This window comes from Pituophis catenifer, unplaced genomic scaffold (assembly GCF_029215685.1).
Source record: "Pituophis catenifer annectens isolate HBS135680 unplaced genomic scaffold, rPitCat1.0.hap2 SCAF_1, whole genome shotgun sequence".
Classification (NCBI taxonomy): Eukaryota; Metazoa; Chordata; class Lepidosauria; order Squamata; family Colubridae; genus Pituophis; species Pituophis catenifer.
In genome coordinates this window covers 225,710,408-225,734,602 of record NW_027256881.1, presented here as the reverse complement: position 1 = coordinate 225,734,602, position 24,195 = coordinate 225,710,408, and the positions used below count along the sequence as shown (strand labels likewise).

Below are 24,195 nucleotides of genomic sequence, written 5' to 3'. Positions count from 1 at the left end.
CCACAATTGAGCCCAACATTTTTGCTGATCAATGAGACACATGGTCAAGTGAGTTTTGCCTCATTTTATGACCTTTCTTGCCATTTGTTAAGTGAACCACTGCACTTAGTTAAGTTAGTAGCAGAGTTGCTAAGTGAATCTGCCCTCCCCATTGACTTTGCTTGTTGCAAGGTCACAAAAGCTGGGATCACATGGCCCAAGGATCCTGAAAACCATCCTAAATATGAGTCCGCTGCCAAGTGTCCCAATTTTGATCATGTGACCATGGGGATGCTGTGACGGTCATAAGTGTGAAAAACGGTTATCAGTCACTTTTTTTCAGTGCCATTGTAACTTCAGATGGTCACTGAATGAACTGTGATACGTCAAGAACTACCTGTAGTGTTTAGGCGTCCAAAATAAAGGACTGATTTTTTTTTAGGTTAAGAAAATACTCCAGAAGAGTAGTGAACAAGTCTCCTTTCTGTTTTCCAGTAAAAGGATATAAATATTCTTGAAGTTTCTAATTGTTCTACTTATCAAATTTTAATCAGCAGTTTGCTCTAAAGTTATACCTTAGGGGAGGGCATGGAAGGTTATTCTAATAGAATGAAAAATGAATGAATACGTGCAGGGTGTATCCAAAGGCAGGCTCCGTAGACAATTTATTATACAAATTACATTAAATGTTTAAATTGTTTGCCATTTTCTTCTAAACACTTCCTTGTTTGACACGTGACTTTCAAACATTCCTAAGTAGAATAGCATTTTATCTGGAAAAAACAAATTACAAAACATTGTGATTGGTCTACGGGTTTGATGTTTGGGATAGCCTGCATGCATGTGCACATGTCCGTGTGGGTGTATGTATACATCAATCTTAAGTCAACCATACTTTAGAAAAATGTGGCTTCACATCCTTTCTGGATATAATTACCCCCAGCTTAACAAAAAACTTGATGAGCAATTAAATCAATATTTATTGTTATTGCTTTTAATTATCTTTTGGAATAGGATGAAAGAATTTCCATCAAAGCAATTTTTATGTCTTTAATAGGGGGGAAAAAAAGAAAGAAAGAAACCCTGAACTTTTTGTGTTGTTTTTAAGGACTGGGAAGCTGGAATATGCATGTCTAAGATGGAAACATCCACATCAATGGCTTCTGCGAAAAAAGAAGAGAAAAGTGTCCTTCTGGAAGACAATGGCTTTAGCGAACCAACGAAGAAACCAGTTCCTTTAGCAGCTGCAGCCACAGCAGCGGTGGTGACTCAAGGAGGTACTTCGTATTCCTTTGCCTCATTTTGAAAGCAAACCTGGGCTTAATTTTAAAGGCTTAGAATTTCCAATGTTGGAGGTGTACAGGTAGTCCTCGACTTATGACCGCAATAGAGCTCCAAATTTCCATTGCTAAGCAAGATAGTTGTTAAGTGGGTTTTCTCCAGTGGTGAAATCTAAAATTTGTTACTACCGGTTCTGTGGGCGTGGCTTGGGTAATGCGATTGGGTGGGCGTGGCCATTTTTTTTTTTTACTTTTAAAACCATTTTTTCTACAACCTCTTCGGCGAAGAGGTTGTAAAAAAATGCTTTCAAAAGGCTCCGATGATCCCAGCTGAGTTGCCTGATCGGCAGAGGCTTTTTTAAAAAGCCTCTGCCGATCAGGCAACTCAGCTGGGATCGTCAGAGGCATTTAAATGAAAAAAAGGGTTTTTTTTCTTTTAAAAGCCTTTGATGATCCCAGCTGAGCCACGTGATCATCAGAGGCTTTTTTTTTTACTTTTAAAAGCATTTTTTGGCTGAAGAGGTTGTAGAAAAAATGCTTTTAAAAGTAAAAAAAAACAGCCTCTGATGATTGTGTGGCTCAGCTGGGCATGGGAAGGGGCCAGGGATTTTTGCTACTGGTTCTCCGAACCATCCGCCTCCATCGCTACCGGATTGGGCGATCCGGTCCAAACCGGGAGCATTTCACCCCTGGTTTTCTCCCATTTTACAACTGCTAACTGCAGTTAGCAACATGGTTGTTAGGTGAATCTGGCTTCCCCATTGACTTTGCTTGTGGCCCCAGGGATATTGCAACCATCATAAGTACATGCCAGCTGCCAAGCATCTGAATTCTGGTCACATGACCTTGGGGATGCTGCAATGGTCATAAGTAAGAAAAATGGTCATAAGTCACTTTCTTCAGCGCTGCGGTACCCTTGAACGGTCAGTAAATGGAAGTTGAGGTCTACCTGTATATCCTTCTGCTAGGATGCTGAGTTTATTGGTCTTAGTTTCAGGAAATGGAAATTGAGCGTTTGCAGATCTCAGGTGATCACAGAATGACTCATTTGACCAGACAACTGTGACTCAAAAAAAAGTGGAGCTGAAATAAAGGCTACTTGAGCCTAAGATGATTTGTGCATTCTTTCCTCCAGAGATATCACTGATGATCAGTTGTTGCTTATTGGATGCCAGAGTGAAGGGTGAAAATTTTAGTCCCTCTTTGATTAAAGAAACAAACATGCTGTTTTAAAATAATGTAATTTACCGGTTATGCTGTTTGTTTTGACTCCTGAATTTTGTTTTCAGAAGCAAGCACCCTCTGAAAATAAGAGCAAATATAAGACTTTGGGATAAGGATTGGAGCTGGACATCCAGTCTTGCGGCATATAGAGTGCCACAATTCTATTTTCAATGTAAAAAGTTGCCCATTTTGCTTGAGATGAATGTGTAAGAGAAAAAAAATAGGATGACTGCGGATCTTGAGGACTACATAATGAGTAATGTTAACCAGAAAGTAACTTGAGGGGATAGGGGGAAATCTGAAAAGACCGACGATGCTTCTTCAAATAAAACAGCTAATATTACTTAAAAGAAGGCTTTGCACACCTAACTTTCTGCAAGGAAGTGAGAAATGTTGTTCGTATTGGAAACATATGCTTTAAAAAAATAAATTTGAACTTAGGCAGCAACTTGATGACGAACTTAGGCAGCAACTTCGATTGCTTTCCTCTAGAGCTCCATCATGCAAGATGGTCATTTATACAATCGATACATACAATTGATATTGGGGCATTTATACAATTGATATCAGGATAGATGAAAACCCCATCAGGACTTTTCATATCTATGGGAGCAATGGAGTTTCATTCTGTGTAGATTTTTCTCTGGTTGGTTTTTCTTTTTTTGTTTGTTTGTTTGTTTATCAATTTTTAAAAATTGTCCATCTCCCTCACAGAGGAATCCTGGGTGATGGACAAGTAAAATTTTAAAAAACATTTTTTAAAAAATCATATATATAAAAAAGAGGCAAGCTTAACAAAATATAATTTCAGTTATTTTCTTAGTAACCCCAATTAGCATCTCATGAAGATATAAAGTGAGTACTGACATCAGCCTTCCTTAACTTGACATCCACTGTTGAAGTGCTGCTCAGAATTCCAAGCCGACATAATTGCTATGATCTTTTGCAATTTTGTGAGTTACATTCTAACACAGCTGAAGTTCCCCAGTCTGGGTAAGGATGCTCTTCCTAAACTTTGCCTATTCCTTTTAAATGTGCAGAATGATGTGGCCCTTTGAACTTCACATCTATGGAAAGCTGACTGAGAAAGTGGTGGTATTTGTTGTCTTTGGATGGAAGCAACAAGAAATAATCATAGGATTTTTGCTTGTGTTGGTGCGATACCAACCCACTCCTTGTTTGTGTTATGCGGGATAGAATAACCTTTCACAGTATGAACTGAAGGAACACATTAGCTGGGACTTGACCAATGGAATGTGACAAGTGGCATCTTCAGCTGTCTAAAGTTTTTTCAGCTGCTTTGTGGTCTGTCAAAAATATTTCTCATTGCTGGACCAGCTCTGCTTTAGTACATATACATTTCCTTATTTTTTTCCCTCACTTTATATTTACATCTAAAACAAAACAATCTAGGAAAATAATTGTTTCCATTCATCCTCGTTTTGATAGATAACATTATTTTGGGGAGTGAGAAAGTTTCCCTACTATTTTTCGCTGCAGGGCTGGTTATACTTTCAAAATGTGTAACTTTAGCTTTCCCCTTTTCAAAGGAAACTTACTAGTTTTTGCTCAGTTATTTAAAAAAAAAAGATTGGAGGGAAGAAATCAAAATTATACAGCTCTTGAGTTATGTCGTCTCTTAGATGACACTGAGTGGAAGAAAAGATATTCAAAAACTCTGTGGAATTTTGAAGGACAATATTTCTTAAAAAGTATTTGTGGATTGTCATGTTTGGATTCTGGGTACAAAAGGGATCCTTTTCAACTTCTGGAAAATGTTAATTTGTTGACATGAAGATTGTGGGAGTGGGGGAAGACATACATATATGAGTTTTACAGTGTTTTTAAATAGTGCCTCAGGAGAGGAAAACATATTTATTTGTTTGTTCAGACAGCTGAGGGCCCAACCCTGGGAGAGAAGAGCTGAACTCTTAGGCCTGGTTTCCTTTTAACTTGTTTTTAAATGTGTTCATGAGTCCCGGTCTTTCTTAAATTTTCTGCCAAGAAGGATTAAAAATTCTGCAGTTATTTCATAACACATTCTTTATACTTTTCAGATGTTTTTTGCAGGCTCATTATACTGAGGATCTTACTATATACATTTCTGACCTTAAGCAGGTTTTTCTCTGTGTGACACATTTGGTCATTCTTTGGCCATCCTTCTGCTCATTAGCTTATGAAGAAAGGCTAATGTAAACTAGATTTCATGCCAGGTCACCATTTTGTAGTGGAAGAGTGCATTTCCTGCCCCCCCCACACTATAGTAAAACAACAATGTCTCTGGAGGTAAAGGAGTCAGAATTCTACATTTTTGTTTACATTCATACATACATACATACATACATACATACATACATACATACATACATACATAAATTGGATGATGCAGATACCCCCAAGATTGTGCTAGATTTCAACACTGCTGTCGGAAATTTCTGAGAGTTGCAATGATATATTCCAAGGCTTTAGGTTGCCAGACCTTGCCATACATGGTTGAAGGAAGTTTTACTAGTGACTTTACTAATGGCAGACTCATATTTTGGGCTACACAGAATCCATAGAATCACAATCTCTCACACGCGGTTAAACTGAAGGCATAAATCTACCTGAACTGAAGCAGACCAACTACAAATGACATGCAAGAAGCAGCTTCATGCAAGAAGCTTCTTCAGCTCTGACTTCCCACCATCCAGTAAGAACTAAAGAAGCTTCTTGCATGAGAAACGAAACATCTTCAAAGAAAAACCAGAAAGTCCAATTGCCTCTTGAAAAAAGCACCTCTGGGACAACCATGACTTGGATGACTGAAAATCTCCATAGACATATTGCATTCAGTATTCACCATTCTCAAAGATAACAGGTACAGCAAGGCAGTCCCCTACCTTTCAATCTTCGCAGACAGGAAGTGGTGGTGGTAGCAGGTGGCTGGGGAGAAGGGATGGTTTTGCACACAAAACCTAATCCCACGCATGCACAAATGGATCTTAGTATGCTCGCCCGCTGCTTGCACAGACCGGTTACAGATCGATAGCAGGTCATGGACTGGGGATTGAGGATTCCTGAGGTGCAGCCCATAATAACTTTTTCTAAATATATTCTTTTATTCTATTTATCAAATCTATATAGTTCCCCCCATCTTGCCAAAAATGACTCAGGATGGTACACAGCAATCAAATAAAACAACAAATGCAAAAACAAGAGGTATAAAATATAATAATTCATACAATATTAATAAATATTATAAAACCTTATTATTTCATTATTAATTATTTAATTATTGTTTATTAACGTATCTTTTTTTATCTGAATAATTGAACATGCAGCTACATTTCAAAAATGTCAAATTGCTTAAAATTTAGAACCTGTGGCTTCACTTTCAAAATGCCACACATTCAGATTATGTTTAGGCATCTAGCAGCAATTAGGAAATCTTGTTCGTGAAATTCCCAACCATAGGACTACAAACATTTGGTACCGTAGCTGGCTATTCTGCAGAATTTTTCAAGTTCAAGAATGTTACAAAAGATTGTTGTAAAATATGGTGCTGTGTAGGCTAGCCTAGGAATTAAAATATCCCAGAAACAGGAATGTTTCAGGTGGAGAATCAAAATCTGCAAAATGACCAGATCAACATAGTGATCGAAGCCTCCGTTTACATGGTTGTTGGACACAGTTACTACAACACCACACCACCCATCTTACAGATATTAATCTCTTCTCCATGGAGACACTGCCTAGAAAAAGGTGATGTCAAACAATCCGGCTACTACCATCTAGAAAATTTCACAGATACGTTCATGAAATTACCATAAGTCAAGTTTGGCATGACGATAACTTGACCTTTGTATGTCATGCTCAGGCTAATTATATCAGGCACATTCAGGCAGAAAGTATGTGATTGGTGCTGCCATTTTGATTCCAGGTTTGAATATATCAGAGTAGATCAAGGGTTCTGTTCCTATTATCTTACAAATCTATTAACTATTCCTATTCTCTTACTTCTTGGAATCGGAACATAGTTGAATAAAACAAGAATTTCATAGTTGTTACTATCTAATAGTTGGGATATTATATTTAGTATATGACAGAACCTGGAAGTGGTTATGTAATAGTTGGATCCCCTCAAGCTGTGCTGTTCAGGAAAAGAATGCTGTTCCTGAGAGTGAAGGATGCCAGGAGCTTACGCCAAGAGTATATACTCCCAACAGAGTCACCCAAGGTGCCCACTGAAAGCAGGTAGTCATCTATATTACTGGTAGTAATATAGAAAGATGCTGGAGACAGACAACCTCTTCAGTGTCAACCAGAAAAAGGAATCAGTTCACTCTACTGTATATAGGAGAAAGCAATGGTAAACCACTCATATATTTTACCAAGAAAACCAAATGAATAATTAAGATAAAGTGATTAATGATATACTGTAGAAGTTGATTTCCCCAGGACAGATGGCACTCAATTTGCTACTGAGCTTGGGATTTGTTGGAGTTGGATTTGTTTGTGCCATTATTAGATTAAAGCCTTCGTGATGTGTCGTTGCCATGCAGGAAAAGAAAAATCTGAAAATGGAATTAAGTGCGAATGTAAAACCTAGAAACATTGAAATGGGCTCAACACAGTGAAAGAGGAAATAAATCAACTAGACATTGACATCTTAGGCATCAGAACTGAAATGGACCCTTTCAGTCATATCATACTCTTTACTAGTTGGGACATGAAAACAAGATGGAGTGGTATTGTTTTCACATTGGAAAGGAAATAGCAAGGACAATACTTGGGTCCAATGCAATCAATGTTTGAATAATATTATATAATTAGACCTTGCAGACAACCATTTAATATGAAGATTATGTTTATGTTCCAACTACTGATGCAGCAGATGATAAAGTTGATTTTATGATCAAATTGAATCTGAAATCAACAGATCATGTAAGCAAGAGGTGATTCTTGCAGTTAGAGAGTAGAATGTCAAAGTTGAAAATAATAAGAAAGAAAATGTAGTTGGATTGTATGACTCAGGAAACAAATGAGGCATGACAGCAATTTAAAAGGTTATGCTAATCTAATGATTTCTTCATTGCTAATCCAGTCTTTAAACCACCAAACAATACATGGACAGTAGCAGATGGAATACACAGCAATCACATTGACTATATAATTGATACAAGGAGTTGAAAGACTTCAAGATGAAAGAGAAAAGATCTGTGGAAAACAAACTTTGCACTTTGAAGAAGCAGAAGAGAAAGAGTATAGATGCTTTTGAATTTGGGAGTTAGAGAAGATTTCTGAGAATACCATGGATAGGCAAGAAAATGAACAGGTGGATTATGAAATATATCAACCCAGCATTTTCACTGAAGGTACAAATGACCAGATTTAAATCGTTATATTTTATACTTTGGCAAAGACCTAGCTCTTTTGAGTTTTCTACGATGCTGGGAAAGATGGAAGGATAGAAGAAGAGAAAGACCAGCAACAGATGAATGGGCTTAATTATAGCAGCAGTGGGTACACCATTGGAAAGCCTAAAGGGCCTGATTAGGGGCAGATCATCCAGGAGAAGGTGTATCTATGTGGTTGCTAAAAGTCGACAGTATCTTGATGGCACATAATCAATATTTAGATAGGATTTCTTGAGCTCATAGCATTTGATGGCTTCTATGCAATTATGTTTTATGAGACGTCTTATCTGAAGCTTGCCAAGATTAATGCTAGCAAGAGATATCACAGCTGAATTGTTCACATTTAAAAGAACAACTTCACATTCAAGATAGAATCTGAATTTGAAATCTCTTTGAATATTCCAGCTGGTGGAACTGGAAATTGTCATGAATTTATACATATTTGTACAATTTTTCAGCACATGCTTGTTTCAAAGTGTCAAGTGCCTTGTTATTGAATCCCAAAAAACACCATCTTGTACCCCATAATGCTATGCACCCCTCATGACACAAATACCAAGTTGGTAAATTGATGGTGTTTATGTTGGCAGCACTTTTTTCCTGATGTCTGGCTCTGTCAAGACTAATTTTAGCATTTCTAAAGCTGGGTTAAAATATGGCCTCATTACTTTGATGTCAGAGCATGGTTTACTATTAGTATATTCTGGGGTTTATCATTTTAGTCATGTTTAACACGGCAACGGGAGGCATGCACTATTAAATCTGGCTTATTTTACATTCCTGTCCTGGATTATTTATTTGGAACAATTTCCTCTCTATCAAAAGCCACAGCTAATGCTGAGTTTTAATGTGTTATTTACACACAAAATAACCTATTTACAACTTGGTATCTGCCGGAGGGAGAATGAATGGGCTGGTGCTCCCTCTATTCTGTTCTATCGGAGTTTAACAATCTGGATTGCTAATAGAACCATTTATCATAGGGAGGTAATTTATTTTATGTTGGTTACATAGGTCTCACTGCCTCTGATCTATGGAAATACTTGGTGTATAATGAAGTCCAACCAGCCACTTGGTGTAAACATAGGAAAACCAAGCTTGGAGCCAGTGAAAAGTCAGGATGTAGTTTTTCCACTGGGTAGTATTTCTCGAAAATTAATGCCTTGTGTGAAGGAATAAAACCCATCACCTTCCACATGTGCTTTAACTGCAGAAGGGGTGGAATGGAATATTGTATAGTCTTTTATATGTATGCTGTAAAATTGATTTCTTTTTCTGTGCGCTTAAATAGGGAGACCCCTTTTTCATACCATGTTGTCATAGATAGGTAAAACGAAGGCTGTCAGATCGATTAATAATCGTCACTGTCATCATTATCATAATTTAAACTTGCATACTGCCTGACTCTCGATGATTTTGAATGGCTTGCAATAGACAAACGAAGAAATTGCACTAAAATCAATGAAAGGTAACAATAAAAGATGGCAAGTATGAGGAAGAGAGGGGTTTCTCTTTTTCTCTCTCCCTTACCAATCCAAACGTGATCCTAGCTTTGTAGTTCAGATGCAAATTCTCTGCAAAGGAATAGATGTGGCTTGGTTGCACTCTTGGGTGCATTTTGATTAATGTCTATGGAGATTCTCACTCATCCAGGTCATGGTTGTCCCAAAGGTGCTTTTTTTCCAAGAGGCAACTGGACTTTCTGGTTTTTCTTTGAAGATGTTTCCAAGAAGCTTCTTCCCACCATCCAGTCAGAGCTGAAGAAGCATCTTGGGTGAAAAGAGAAACATCTTCAAAGAAAAGCCAGAAAGTCCAGTTGCCCCTTGAAAAAGCACCTTTGGGATTTCGATGTAATGTTTCTTGCAGTCAGGACAATCTGAATTTACTATGCTGCCCAAGTTTTTCCCTCATTGTAATCCTTTACTACAGAACTGAAGAAGCTTCTTGGATGAGATGTGAAATGACTTCAAGGAAAAACAAAGGAAGTCCAGTTGCCTTTTGAAAAAGCACCTTTGGGACCTTTTATTACATTCTCGCTATTGCTCACCAAGCTCTCCCTTTTGTGCAAGTTACTTGAGTGATGAAACTGTACCACTGGTGCAGCTTTTCTTACTGGGGTGAGATGAAGAAAGATCCTAGACCAGATTAACAAAGTTCCACTGATTTTGCTTAACAACAAGAATGATGTTTTTGAAGCAGTTTTTCCAACACTGTAAAATAGTAACTGTAATACTTACCCTACACAGGGTTGTTGTTGTTAGTTGCAAAGTCATGTCCGACCCATCGTGACCCTATGGACAATGTTCCTCCAGGCCTTCCTGTCCTTAGGGTGAAATCATGCAAAGATCCAAGAAGGCACCAAAGCATTGTTCCTTTACTGTAGGGTGGAAAAACGATGGCACATTGCTCTAAAATACAGGTAGTCTTTGACTTATAACATAGTTATAAGTTCTTGACTTAACAACAATTTGTTTTGCAACCGTTCAAAGTCAAATGAAAAAAAAAGTTGCTTATTACTGGTTGTTGCACTCACAACCATTGTAACATCCCCATGGTCAGGCAATCAAAATTTGGAATGCTTGGTAACCAGTATGTATCTGCAACAGTTGCATCATCTATGTGTCATATGATCACCATTTGCAACCTTCCCACTTGGCTTCCAACAAGCAAAGTCAATAGGGGAAACCAGATTTGCTTAACAACCACCTAATTCACTTAACAACTCGTAACAAAAGAAAGGTCATGAAATCAAGTGTGACTCACTTAAAAACTGTCTTGCTTAGCAATTCTGGTTCCAATTGTGGTTGTAAGTGGAGGACTAAGTGTAGAGACAAGTGGCCAAGAAAGATTGCAAGTGTTAACAACAATAGAATGGTATGTGTTCACAGAGAAAAATTGTAATTAATTTATGAGAGAGCCACCCTTATTGCATTGACCTTTGCAATAAGTCAGCAAAAAAAAAAAAAAGCCTGTTAAGATTTGACCGTTAATGGCCAAAATAAATATGAATGAAGAAAATGAAATGAATGAGTGGATAGATACTGAAAGGCCTTAGAAATAGTCATCCAATTTCAGCAGTAAGACAGAAGGAGCTATAAAGAAATGTGTCAATTAATACTTCAGGAATCTTTCTGCACTACTAATGGGGTCATCCCCTCAAAAGTAGTGAGGAAAGACAGGAAGGTCAGCCGTGTGCAGGGGAAAGGAAAGATGGAAGGAAAACAGAATCTTAGTAGGCCTCACATAAACAAGCCAATAAAAATGTCAACTGTGTGTGTTCCATAGAATTAAAGGAATAAGAAAATAGAAACTGCCACTTAAGTAATCTAACCTACCCTCCTTGGCAGGCCAGTGACTCCTCCAGAGAAATGTTTTCCTAGTTTTGCTAGAAAAGGGAAAGAGAGGAGATAGTTATATGTTCTGGAATAAGTGGAGGAAATCTTTTAAGCTCAGCCACTGAGTTGTAAGCCGGAGAAAAACTGTGCAAAGGAAATGGAATCTGGTCATGGTGTTTTATATTCTGATTTCCTGACCAATTTCTCTTTCTTTTTGATATTCACTACAAACAAAGATTTCATGTAACTTAGTTTCCATCGCATTCCAATTCTATATCCTTAAAGCCATGCTTCTATTGTAGCAAGAAGAGGAAACATGCAAGAGTTTCTAATAAATAGAGGAAACTTGGAATACACTTCCAAGTGCAGTTAGGTCTTCACTAGTACGGTTATTGAATCCCACAAAATGGTCTCCTTATTCAAATGCACATGATTCAAAGTGATACTTCTGTGGGAAATACAGTAATTGGTTCCAGCTGGATATACTGTACAATTAAAATATTTAATTATAAATTTGTATATGCTTATTAATGAAATTTATATTATAACAGTAGAATAGAATAAACTTGTATCCAAAGTATACCTGCTGTTTACTGTATGCTGCTGTAGTTCTTCAAAGCGAGACTTGGTTTTCAGCTTTCCTCAAATGTGGAAGCTTCCTTTTCTCCATTTTGCATAAACGATGATTAGCACCTTAAGACTTCACCCATAAATGCATGTGTGCTAATCTCAATTGGGTGCACACTAGCCTTGAACTAACTGAATTTTGCATTGTGTTAAATATGACTGGTACGATTTAATAAATTGCACTCAATTGAATTTTTATACTACTTGAATCATGACCTATTTGTAAGCTTGATTCTGTGTTGCTGGACTTTTGGTCTTAATCTTTCTAAGGCTGTGGTACAAGTGATGGTAATTGTAGAGGACGTAAACCCAACTCTTTTCCTCTCCCAGAATAACTTTCCCCTTCTTACTGTAACCATGATCAATAACAGAATAACTGAGTTGGAAGGGACCTTGGAGTTCTTCTAGTCGCCTGATCCGGTAGCGATGGCGGCGGGTGGTTTGGAGAACAGGTAGCAAAAATCCCTGCATCCCCCCCCACCCACCATGTCCAGATGAGCCACACGAACATCAGAGGCTTTTTTTTTTTTTACTTTTAAGAGCATTTTTTCTACAACCTCTTCCGATGAAAAAATGCTTTTAAAAGTAAAAAAAAAAAAAGCCTCTGATGATCGTGTGGCTCAGCTGGGATCATCAGAGGCTTTTCAAAGCATTTTTTTCTGCAACCTCTTGGCCAAAGAGGTGGTAAAAAAAAAATGCTTTGAAAAGTCTCTGACAATCCCAGCTGAGTTCCCTGATCGGTAGAGAAGCTTTTCAAAGCATTAGAAAAAATGCTTTGAAAAGTTAAAAAAAAAAAAGTTGGCCACACCCACCCAGACACATTACCCTCCCCCCACCAAGCCACGCCCACAGAACCGGTAGTAACAGATTTTACATTTCACCCCTGCCTATATCCATGATGGTGAACCTATGGCACGCGTTCCAGAGGTGGCATGCAGTGCCCTCTTCTGATAGCACGCGAGCCATCACTCCAGTTAAGCTCTAATGCGCATGTGTGCATGCCTCCCTCTGGCCAGCTGGTCTTCAGGTCTCTGCCATGCATGTCCAGGGGGTGGGACACATATGGGGGGAGCCGTGCACACATGCACATGGGGGCACATGGGAACCACACGGGCATGCGCGGGGGGCAGGACCACATGCAGGGGACTGTGCATTACATTTTGGGGGTTTGGTCGTGTGCACGCTTTGGGGACTCGGTCTGGAAAAGGTTAGCCATCACTGCCCTATACCATTTCAAACAAAAAAAATTTTTTTTTTCTAAGTCACCTAGTGATGCAGAAGACAAATTTTCTTTCATAGGTACTGCGATTTGAAGAAGAACCATCCCTCTGTGTATGAAAATAATTAAATTAGAAAACAAGATGTATAGCTTTGTGCTATTGTCTTCGACATTGTAACATTTCTGTTCTAATGAGTTTATATGGACTAGGATTTTCTAAACTACACTCAGACAATTAAAATGCAATCCTATACACAAAGAACAAGGACACACATGAATATGAAGCCCAATTCTATCTAGATGTTTCGGTCTATGCTCGCAGGGTTCCTGCTAATGGCCATGTAACTAAGCATGAAGTAAAATAAACTATATGTATATAAATTATCTGCTTACACTAATATGAATTTATGTATGAATAAGCATAATTGGACATAGAGGGTTTTATACCAGTTTAAACATGTATAGAATCACGCAGTAAACTTTATTTGATCAAAGATGCTTATTCTGCAAACTGTAATACTTGCCAACTATGAGCTCCTGGCTCAAAACAGAGCATCATGTGGGATCACATCTTTTCTGCAAAATAAGCCAAATAAACCCCCTGAAACCACAGTTTCATGTTGGGATTTGCATAAGAAATCTGGCCTGCCATTCAGTTGGGGACAATTTTGTTCTGCCATATTAGTATAGTCTCAATGACTACTTCCCAGGATTTATTATAGTTGTGCGATGATGTTAGTAAGCCTCTTCCAGATGTTCAGAATTCCCATAGAAGTTTGGTATAACAAATAAAATATCAGATTAGTAGCTACTTTGGGAACTCACTGGGATGAAATATGGGAAAAGAGAGATCAAGAAAAATGTCATGGCTCAGGAATATTTTATTTCTCATGAAAATTATAGGCCTCTTACCATCCGAGACTTATTTGCTGTTCTTTGACTATGAGATCCAGATTTTTGGTGGTGTGCACGGCATCCATTTATCTGTAAAGAGAAGCATAGCTTGCAATGTTACAGTCAACACTGTGGCTCAATATAGAACATGCAAAACAGCATTGACATCATTAATCCTACAGATGGACCATTCTTATGAATGAAACCAGCTTGAAGCACAATTTGAACCAACTCTGCCATGACATACTATTTTTCAGCCAGGCTTATGAAAAATCACCAACAGGGATTTAGTGGGTTTTCCCTCGCCTATTGAAAGACTGTAGAAGATAACAATAATGTATGGAGACTGCTAAGTAAAAATAATCACATTATGAAAAAGGCCTGGAGAGACCAATTGTGTAAATCACTGTTAAGAGAGAACAAGCTCCAGATAAAATGTGTTTCTTCATCACATAGATTAAGCCTTTTCCTTTGACACTAAATAATTGATAGACTTTGGCTGAACCTTCCAAAGCTTTCTCTGTGGAGCTGTGGGGTTGCTCTCAAGGTTAGCAAGTGGCAAAGAAAAATGCTCTTAAAAATGCTACCCATTCACTACTGACACCTAGTAATTGCCGTCCTCCCTAAAGAATGACCAGGATGCCTTGAAAACAAAGCCCTGCTCCCAAGGAGAGAGAAGGGAAAAATATGCAACCCTGCATTTCCTTTCCACCAAAGTATGCAGCCAAAAGTGAATCTGGTTAATTTCTTTAGGCATATCATAGCAGACAAGCAGGAATGGGCATTCGACTGAGTTTCACAATCTCTTTTTCTTTCTTTCTTTCTTTCTTTCTTTCTTTCTTTCTTTCTTTCTTTCTTTCTTTCTTTCTTTCTTTCTTTCTTTAAAAGTATTCTTAGAGACAGCAGTAAGCTTGCAGGGGCTCTCAGGAAAAAACTCTGGAATTAATCTCAAAGCCAGAACACTTGAGGGGATCGCTGTTTCGTTGTGCCCTCAAGACCCTGCTGTTCCGCCAGGCCGGGCTATCAAAGTAAATGATTTTAAATTGGGTGTTTTAAATTTTTGGGTTTTAATTCAGGCCGAAATTATTTAATAATTTTAATTATTTTTTAATTGATATCCATATATTTTTGTGTTTTAATAGGCTGTACACTGCCCTGAGTCCTTCGGGAGAAGGGCGGTATAGAAATAAAATGAAATAAAATAAAATAAAATAATAATAATAATAATAACAATAACAATAACAATAACAATAACAATAACAACAACAACAACAACAACAACAACAATAATAATAATAATAATAATAATAATAATAGACAGGCACTTTGTCCACAACACACCTGACATAACAATAGTTGAAAAGAAAAAAGTATGGTTCATTGACATTGCAATACCTGGTGATGCATGGATTGAAGATAAGCAGCAAGAAAAAATCACAAAGTACCGGGACTTGCAAATTGAAGTTGAGCGACTGTGGAAAAAGAAATCGTGTGTTGTCCCGATTGTAATTGGAGCCCTTGGAGCAATACCCAAAGGGCTACCCCGCCATTTAGAAATTCTAAATTTGCCGGACTTGAACATTTTGACTCTACAAAAAACCACCTTACTCGGAACAGCTTACATCCTCCGACGATACTTTAACAGTTCCTAGGTCCTTGGTTAGGACTTGAGCTGCTGAGCTATTAACCAGCCTCAAAGGCTGTGAATCTCACTAAAGATTAACCAATCATCATCATCATCATCATCATCATCATCATCTCACTTCTTCCATTGTGTAGTATGGATATTGGGGGTGAAGAAAAGGAGGAGGAGAGGGAAATAGTGCTACACACATAACATCATCACACAAATGATAGGAATGATGTACTGTCCCAAGCAACATAATAGGAGGAGGAAAGTGAGCAGGATATGTTTGCTGTCTTGAGCTGTTTGTAAAAATAATAAAAGGCATGAGATAGATGATAGATAGATAGATAGATAGATAGATAGATAGATAGATAGATAGATAGATAGATGGAAGGACAGACAGACAGACAGACAAGCATCATTTGCATTATGACATCAAGGTCTATGATGATACTATAGTTTTGGCAAGGCATCTGGTTTATTCAGAGTTAGCTCCTCTGAAAAGGAAGCCTATATGACTGTAGGAAACATTAATAGTTATGCTGCAAAAGAAGAAGAAAAAAACAAGTAACATTCACTCTGAAGATTCATGTACTTCAGAACATGCTTTACTCTGCAACCAAGACTTTACTCCAGAGAGATTTTCTTAAATTCAGGAAAGTGAAGTCCCAAACTTAATGGAAATATATTTTAAACTGCTTAGTCTATCGGAGGAAAACTAAAATTAATGATGTGGCTAGACAAGTTACGCAAAACACTAGCAAACATAGAGCTAGGTGCTCCTGAACTCATAATACTTGTGCTCAGAAAGAAATATCTGTCTTTTTTTTATCCTTGCATGTTATATTGTACCTGTCAAAGCAAATGTATATTCAATAGCCCTTATCTCCTTGGCATCAATAGTCCTTAACTGCTTGGCATCTTAGTAAGTAAGCAACTAATACTTACTAAGAATGCTTGCTGTCTGGGTGAGGTAGGTGGGACATTTTCTTCCATCCAGCAACCAACCAGTTTACCAACCTCCCATTGACACTATGCCATGTGGTCTGTTTGCACCCTGGTGCTTCAGCTACTCTCTCTATAAATGGCACAAGTTATTGAAGACCCAAGTAAACTGTAGGGCAAGCTTCCCTTGATAAACTGGTGCCTTCCAGAAGTGTTGGGATTGCGATTTCCAGAATTCTTGCGGTTAGCAAAATATTGTTATGCAAAGTTAGAAATAATTATGACCGTATAAATAAAAACAGACATAGCTTGGACTGCTCTTCAGTGGCTCTGACTTTCAGATCCATTCTTAGACTTCTTTTGTTGAGAGGATGTGGAACTAGGTCGGTTTTAAATAAATCACATTCCTTGTATTTAATTTAAATATGCATTTCATTTTATCTTGTTTTTGACCTGACCCATTCACTTTTTTGGATTGCAAAATTTGATGTTAACCCAAAGGTCCCAAGATTAAATGACCATGTCTTTCCATTCCATAGTGGCACTTCCCAGCAAATAGTTTTGACTATTTGAATCATTGTAGGCATTGTAGGCAATAATCGCATTCTTTAGCAATCTGCTGACAGAAATAGCTGGTGGCTCCAAGAAGATGAGAGACATTAGTTTCTTTTTGGGTCAGAGTCACTCCCTGAACATTTATTGTTAAACGTGGACATGTTTTTGTTTTTGTTTTAATTGATTTATATGCCGCCCTTCTCCAGAGATTCAGGGCGGCTTACAATGTGTTAAGTAATAGCCTTCATACTTTTGTATATTTATACAAAGTCAGCTTATTGCCCCCACAATCTGGGTCCTCATGTGAGATACAACCAAGAGACAACTACTTTGCCCACATGTCTTTCTTACCTCCACAGTTATTACAATGCTCTTACATGTGAGAGGATATGAGGATAGACTTAAAGTCTAGGAGAACTCGAGTTTTGCAAAGTATCAATTGTGGAATATATGATAGAATTTGTCAAGTGCTAAAATCTGTCCTCCATTTCTCCCATTTTTCCCCCTCACAAAATAAGTGTCTATTTTTTCTTTATTCTTAGGATACTTTTGAATTCCTTTAGGCTTTTTTCCAGTCACGTTTTGAATCTTTTCTATTTGAGTTCTTCCTTGTTACTTTGCTGTCTCCCTTCTGTTGCTTACACATCCTGATCTGAAAAATCCCCAAGGGGGGTATTCTTTCAAGCTGTCTTCTTTTGGGATCATCAACAAGGAAATTGTAGAAGATGGAAGAAGCTATTGTAAAATGAAAGGTAGAATATTCACTATATTGCTTGGCAACCCCTGCAATAAACAAAGTACAAGACTCCCACATTCACCCAAGAGAATTTTGCTATTTCTTTCTTCATTTGGAAATAACAACAACAATTATTATTATCCAGGTTGACTAATAAAGTACTTTCCTCATAATAAATAAGTGCATTGGAATGAGGAGAGATAGGAATGATGTATTTTTCAGTTCAGAATAAATTCTCAGGAGTGATGGGGAGATACACGATAGACCAGTTGGAGACGGAAAAGACTGGATGTCATCCCAGAATAGTCCTATTGTTGGGAAAGTTCTAAAGAACTAGAAGGAAGTGATTTGTGGTGCTCAGGTTCAGGGGAGGCTCCCAGGTGCTTAGTGGCTGTTTGACCAGCATACTGTTTTCTTATGTAAACATCTTCAAACTTTTTAGTATCATTCCATTTTTATAGGTTCCAAGGGAAACACAGGCAGACATTCTCCAAGTAATGTCCTGAGGAGATCAGAATGCTTGCAATAGAGCTTTGCAGCAGCTGGAGTATAGAATCCAAAATATTTATGCCAAAAAAGCTTTGCTGCTTTCTTGCCACATGGATTTACTCTTGATTCTGAAATAGATCCAAGAAATGCTGCTCACAGCAGATGGATTTCTAAATAAACAGCTAAAGTCAAGGTTTTGATAACATTCGTTGTATCAGTGTGGAACTCCAAATGCGTAATTTAGAAACAAAACATGCCTTACTGGGGAACCAGTAGAGGGTTTTTCCTCCCTCCCTTTTCTTCTAACTTTCATCCAGCTGTGTTAAAGACTAAATGGTCTAATTCAACCTTCCCCAGCCTGGTATTTTTCAGATGTATTCAGATAAGTTTCTGGATTCTTCAGCCTCCACAATTCTGGACTTTCTATTCTTAACAACTTCTGGAGGACATCAGACTGGAGAAATTGATCCAATACAAAGTTAATCTATGAAGTTAACTTTGGGTATTTGGTTATGCATAATTACGTTAGACTAGAATAGAATGTATCTAGGAGACACAACACTGCAAGCAACTCCATGAAATATAAAAACACAGTGATTAAATTAGTCAAAAGTCATCTAATTCAAAACATACCATACACAGAATTCTTAATCACTGACAAACAAGTAAAAAAGATTTTCAGAGTTCTGAATCAGACGGCTTGGGTAAGAAATCCTGTATTTCAATATTCTTTTTGTTATAATTATAATTGAGGAATATCTTAAGTATTTGTCTTGTCTCAAGCATAGATATTTGAGGCGAAATGAAAACATATGAAAAATTCCTTAAATATTATCAAGTCTGTCATTGCCTGAAATTTATTTTGTCCTTTTGTTATGGCCACAACTGAATCCTGGAATTTTGGCCATGAGTCATTGTGGTTATTCAGTGAGGTAAGCATGTGACCACTTTTCTCAATTGCCAGAATCTGAGATCTCCCTGTTGTGGCTGTTAAGTGGGCATTAAGTGAATGTGCGGTGGTGCCTAGGGGGTGTGGGAGCCCCTGGGAGGTGTTAGCTGACTAGGCCCATTGGTGTACAGACCCATTCCCTGCTCACCACATCCAGGTTCACTTACCTTTTTGTCACTTTGTTCCATCCTACATGTGGGTCCTATTCTTATGATGATTCAAAAGGCTCTTTCTCCAAATTGTGAAAGTTGGGAATGGGGCCTTCTGAACCATTATGAGAACAATGCAGGGGTGAAATGCTCCTGGTTCAGACCGATTTCCCGATCTGGTAGTGATGATGGCGGGTGGTTCGGAGAACCGGTAGCAAAAATCCCTGCCCACCCCCCATGCCCAGCTGAGCCGCACGATCATCAGAGGCTTTTTTTTTTTACTTTTAAAAGCATTTTTTCTTTGGCCGAAAAAAAAATACTTTTAAAAGCTGAGTTGCCTGATCGTCAGAGGCTTTTTTTCTTTTAAAAGAAAAAAAAATGCTTTTAAAAGTAAAAAAAAAAAAGTTGCCTATGCCTACCCAGTCACATTACCACTACCCCACCAAGCCACGCCCACAGAACCAGTAGTAACAAATTTTACATTTCACCACTGGAACAATGGCATTCGGTAGCATTTTCTCCTCCTGTGAGAAAAATGGTAACAAAGCCAGCATTCTGAAACACTGAGGCTCAGAATATTTCAGAATGCTGGCTTTGCTAGTGTTTTTGCCAGATTTGAGATCTGTTCCACCAGGATAGCCCCTCCCTGTATTTGGAGCAGCAGAGGGGAAATTCCTCAGCATGCTAGCGGAATGGAACTCAAATCTTCCATCCCCTCTGTTTTGTTACCTTCCCTGCTGGATTCCCCATTGACTTTCTGGGGAAGCCGACAGAGAAGATTGCAAATGGCAATCATGTGGTTGCTGGGCGCTTGGCAACCAGTCATAAATGCAAAGAGCTTGCCGAGTGCTTGAAATCCAATTGTGTGACTGGGGGGAAGCTGGTGCAAGGTTTTACAATGCCTGTTCCATGGCCGTCTTCACTGCAAACAATAGTTAAATGTCCAGTCATAAGTCAAGGATAACCCATAAACAAATAAAATTGGGTGACACCCTCCCATTTTTTGCTTCCTTTTCTGGGTCATTATAATGAAAAACTCATTATCTTGCTTTATTGGTTTTTTTTCTGCTGGACTTGATTTCCCCTCATCCCACAGACACATTTAATCTGGTAGACCAGTAATCTATTTGGACATCTTGAGACATTTACTACTCATCTTTTCTTCCTTTCATACAAGCAGGAACGTGTCAGGACTGCTTACTTTCTAGAACCACATTTGGCATCAGAGTGTTTCTCTCGCATGCCGGTCTGTAATTAGAATCACTGATCTCTTTCATAAGTGCTACAAGCTGAGGAAAATATTTTTTTTAAAAAAACCCACAAAGATGAAAATTTTACGAAATATTTTCATGGGTTTTACTGGAAGAATTTTGATGTGCTGTAATAAAGTATCCTTCTTTCCTAGAATTTGCCTTGGGAAGGAATCAAAACTTTCGTTGGCTAAAGCATTAGTGATACTTATGTTGCTTTCTGCAGATGTGGAGTGACAGTTTGAAAATTTTCTGGTGTCATCTGCACATGAAAATGGATTTGATCAAATAAAATGTGCTATTAGCCTTCTGACAGACATATGATTTATTTAGAGCCTCACAATTCAGCCAGTAGTGTGAAATCAAGCCTAGGTTCACAAAATCTGTTTTTAGTTCCTTGTCTATTCCCGTATTTCCTGTCTGCCTTTTTGAACAAAATCATCCCATACTTCCTGTCTGATGTTTTGACATTAAGTCCCCTGTGATAGGCTTCCTAACTGATGCACTCCAGATGTGTTGGGACTTCGATTCCCATAATACTAAGCCATCTTGAGATTTGTGATTCAATAAATCTGGTGGGCACCAGATTGAGAAGCTTGACAATGGGAATAAGTTTTGGGTACTCTTATATCAAATGAATGAATTTTGTTTCTTTAGAATAATCCCACTAACAACTTGTTTATATTTATTACTTGTAAAATAACACATTTTATTCATTTTTCAGTGTAATATTACAGACTAACATGAATCCATAAAAAGTATTGTTACAAGACATGAAACTCTTCCCCCCACTTTCCATTCTGATCAATTGTCAGAATTGACTACAAAAACGAAAAGAATCATTCACATTTTTCTTTGCAAAGAACCCTAAGCTTTAAGTTTTACTTTCATACTGTGAGAATCTTAAATATGGCCAGATTGGTAATTTTAATTATACATTAGAAATTAAAGTGAGGTTCACCAAATGATTTGCTGAGGTTCCTGAATGTAGGTAAACCTAGATGAATATATGGTTTGGGGTGAAAACCGCATATGAGTCCATGAATTCCACCCTTAAATCAGGTAACATTTAGTGGTTGAACATGAGTTTTTAGTGGCTAAACTCAGTAAATAGCTGTATTAAGGTGTGGATATTACTTCAAAGGAGAGAAGTTTAGAAAAATTGTGAGAGGGCTAGAGGGATGAATAGTGAAACCATACAAATATATTTTTAATTGACTATATTATATCTTATCTTCTGCCATCTTTTTTCTGGGCTATATGGACAATAGTCCCTCCTGTATTACCTTTCTATAAGAACAGGTTGGCTCAATATGCAGAAGCTGTGAAAAACATGAATTTTGTGTTAGCAATCATTACGAAAGGAATTGAAAATAAAACCAGCCACATTGCAATATCTTTTCAGAAATCTGTTATATATTCATATCTGGAATACTGTGTACTGTTCTGATTATCACACTTGAAAAAGGATATAATAGAGCTGTGAAAAAATGCAAATTTAACAAATTTAATGTGATGGCTGTTATCCTACCTGGTTTTAAAGGGGAGTGAATACATTCAGGGAAAATGGGTCTATCAAGGTGTTTTAGTCCTGAAGACTCAATGGTACCTCTGGATGGAGACACTATGGCTCCAAATACCTGTTGCAGGAAAATAATGGAGAACTATATCTTCATCCTGTACTTGCAAGTATCCCAGAAGAATCTGGTTGGCCACAAAGACCAAAAAAATACTGAATTAAGATGGGCTTAGTCTGATCCAGCAAGATGATCCTCACGGTCATCGATTCCTCAGAGGGAAGATATGTATTTTATTTCTATGTACACTGTAGTGTTTAATTTGCATGTGTACATATACATTGCTTTTGCAAATTGTATGCAAATCTGTGACTTCTGTTCTCTTTCTCAGTGATGAATATTCTCCCGTTCCGTCTCTTGGCACTAGGGAACTTCCTAGCAAAGCCTTAGATCTATTTCAGAGTCCTAGAGTGCTTCTGTCACTGCTACAATTAGGATAAATTATTATATTCTTATTGTTAGTATGTTAGAACAATTTATACTAAAAACAGTACATAATTCATGTTAACTGAATAAACAAGACGAGGAATATCCAGGGAAGAATGGATGAGTTTTAAGTATTTCAGGCTAATTTTCACTCAGATAACTTCTTTCTACCGTAGAATAAACATGGATTATTATTATTATTATTTACAATAATTCAGTGAACGCTAGAAAACCTGATTGGAAAGAACTCTGTTTAAAACAACTATATGCAGACTGTGGTTGATAGACCATTGATGGAATTTCAAGATCTGCCAGGCAGCCCCTTTTTATATCTTGGCCAGAAATAATTCTCAGCATCACCCACCTCCTTGTGAATGTTGATATTCACAGATATTCAAAACTCTGCTGGCTGTCTATGCCCCACCTGTGCCAACAGGCAGCTTGCAAGAGTCAAACGTCAGCTCCAACAGGTAGACTAGACTAGGAATCAGCTTCATAGGAAGACTAAAACTACTGTAATTTTCAAAGTGGCTATAATAAAAGAATCTTGCAAATCCAATTGTGCTATACTTCCTCCACCTTTTTATACTTCTGTGAATTGGGGTGGGTGGGGTATCCATTTTCTGAATAACTTCTGTTTGTTGGGGAGATATATTTCTTCCGTCGCTGCTTTGGTAACAAAGCTTGCATATCTCCGTCAAGGTCATCTTCCTTACTCTCTACATCTGCTCAAATCTTATTTCCTGATGTTCATGGGCAGCTAGCTAGTTGACAAGAGAGCATCATTGGCTGAACATTGCTTCACTGAAGTATTCAAATGATCGTACAAATAGTAATCTGAGCACTGGCAGTAGTGAACAAGGCTCAGATGCAATAATTAACTGAGAGTCCATATGGGTTCTGCTAACCAGAACTATTGTCTTGTACAAACAACCCAAAAGAAAGTATGAAGAAATGATATATTGATCAGGAGCAACAGTTGGGGGAGTGTTGCACACTCATATGAAGGAATGGGAGTTCGATTGTGCAGTTGAAACCTCCCCCTTGGCCTTTTTGACACCTCCTCCTAGATGCTGATGAAGTTGGTGAACATTTAAACATCAAATTCTATTGGATTAGAGATTCACTCATTCGCAGCCTATCAATATTCAGATATTACACTGAAGAACATTCTTGACCAATAGGATTGTGTTAAGAGTTGTTATTATGGCATGAATTACATAAAATAATTCAAGTGGCAATTAAATTATTATGTGTGTTGGGCCTTGCCTTTGGGTGTTAAGTGAATTTTGTTGTATGGGTATACTGTGTATATACATACAATGACAATAAAGTTAAAGTTAAACTTAACTTAAACTTAACTTAAATACTTCTAATTAATTAAATACTGCATTGCTGATATGAGCCCCCAAAGCTCATGTTGTCTGGATCCCCTTGGTTAAAAAGTGTCATCTACCAAGATCCAAGAAGTGTGCCTTTCCTCTCATGATGCCTACCCTCTGGAATAAAGTCACCCAGAGGTCCAGATGATTCCT

The 24,195-nt window shown here is 37.8% G+C and overlaps 1 protein-coding gene across 1 annotated transcript in view; it reads left to right on the top strand.

The window, feature by feature from the left end:
• The first annotated feature begins 1,108 nt into the window (after positions 1-1,108).
• Positions 1,109-24,195, top strand: part of GLI2 (GLI family zinc finger 2) — a 210,826-nt gene continuing 187,739 nt past the window's right edge. Inside the window, exon 1 of the mRNA XM_070957097.1 lies at positions 1,109-1,256. Coding sequence (XP_070813198.1) covers positions 1,109-1,256 — 148 coding nt within the window. The remainder of the gene's footprint in view (positions 1,257-24,195) is intronic.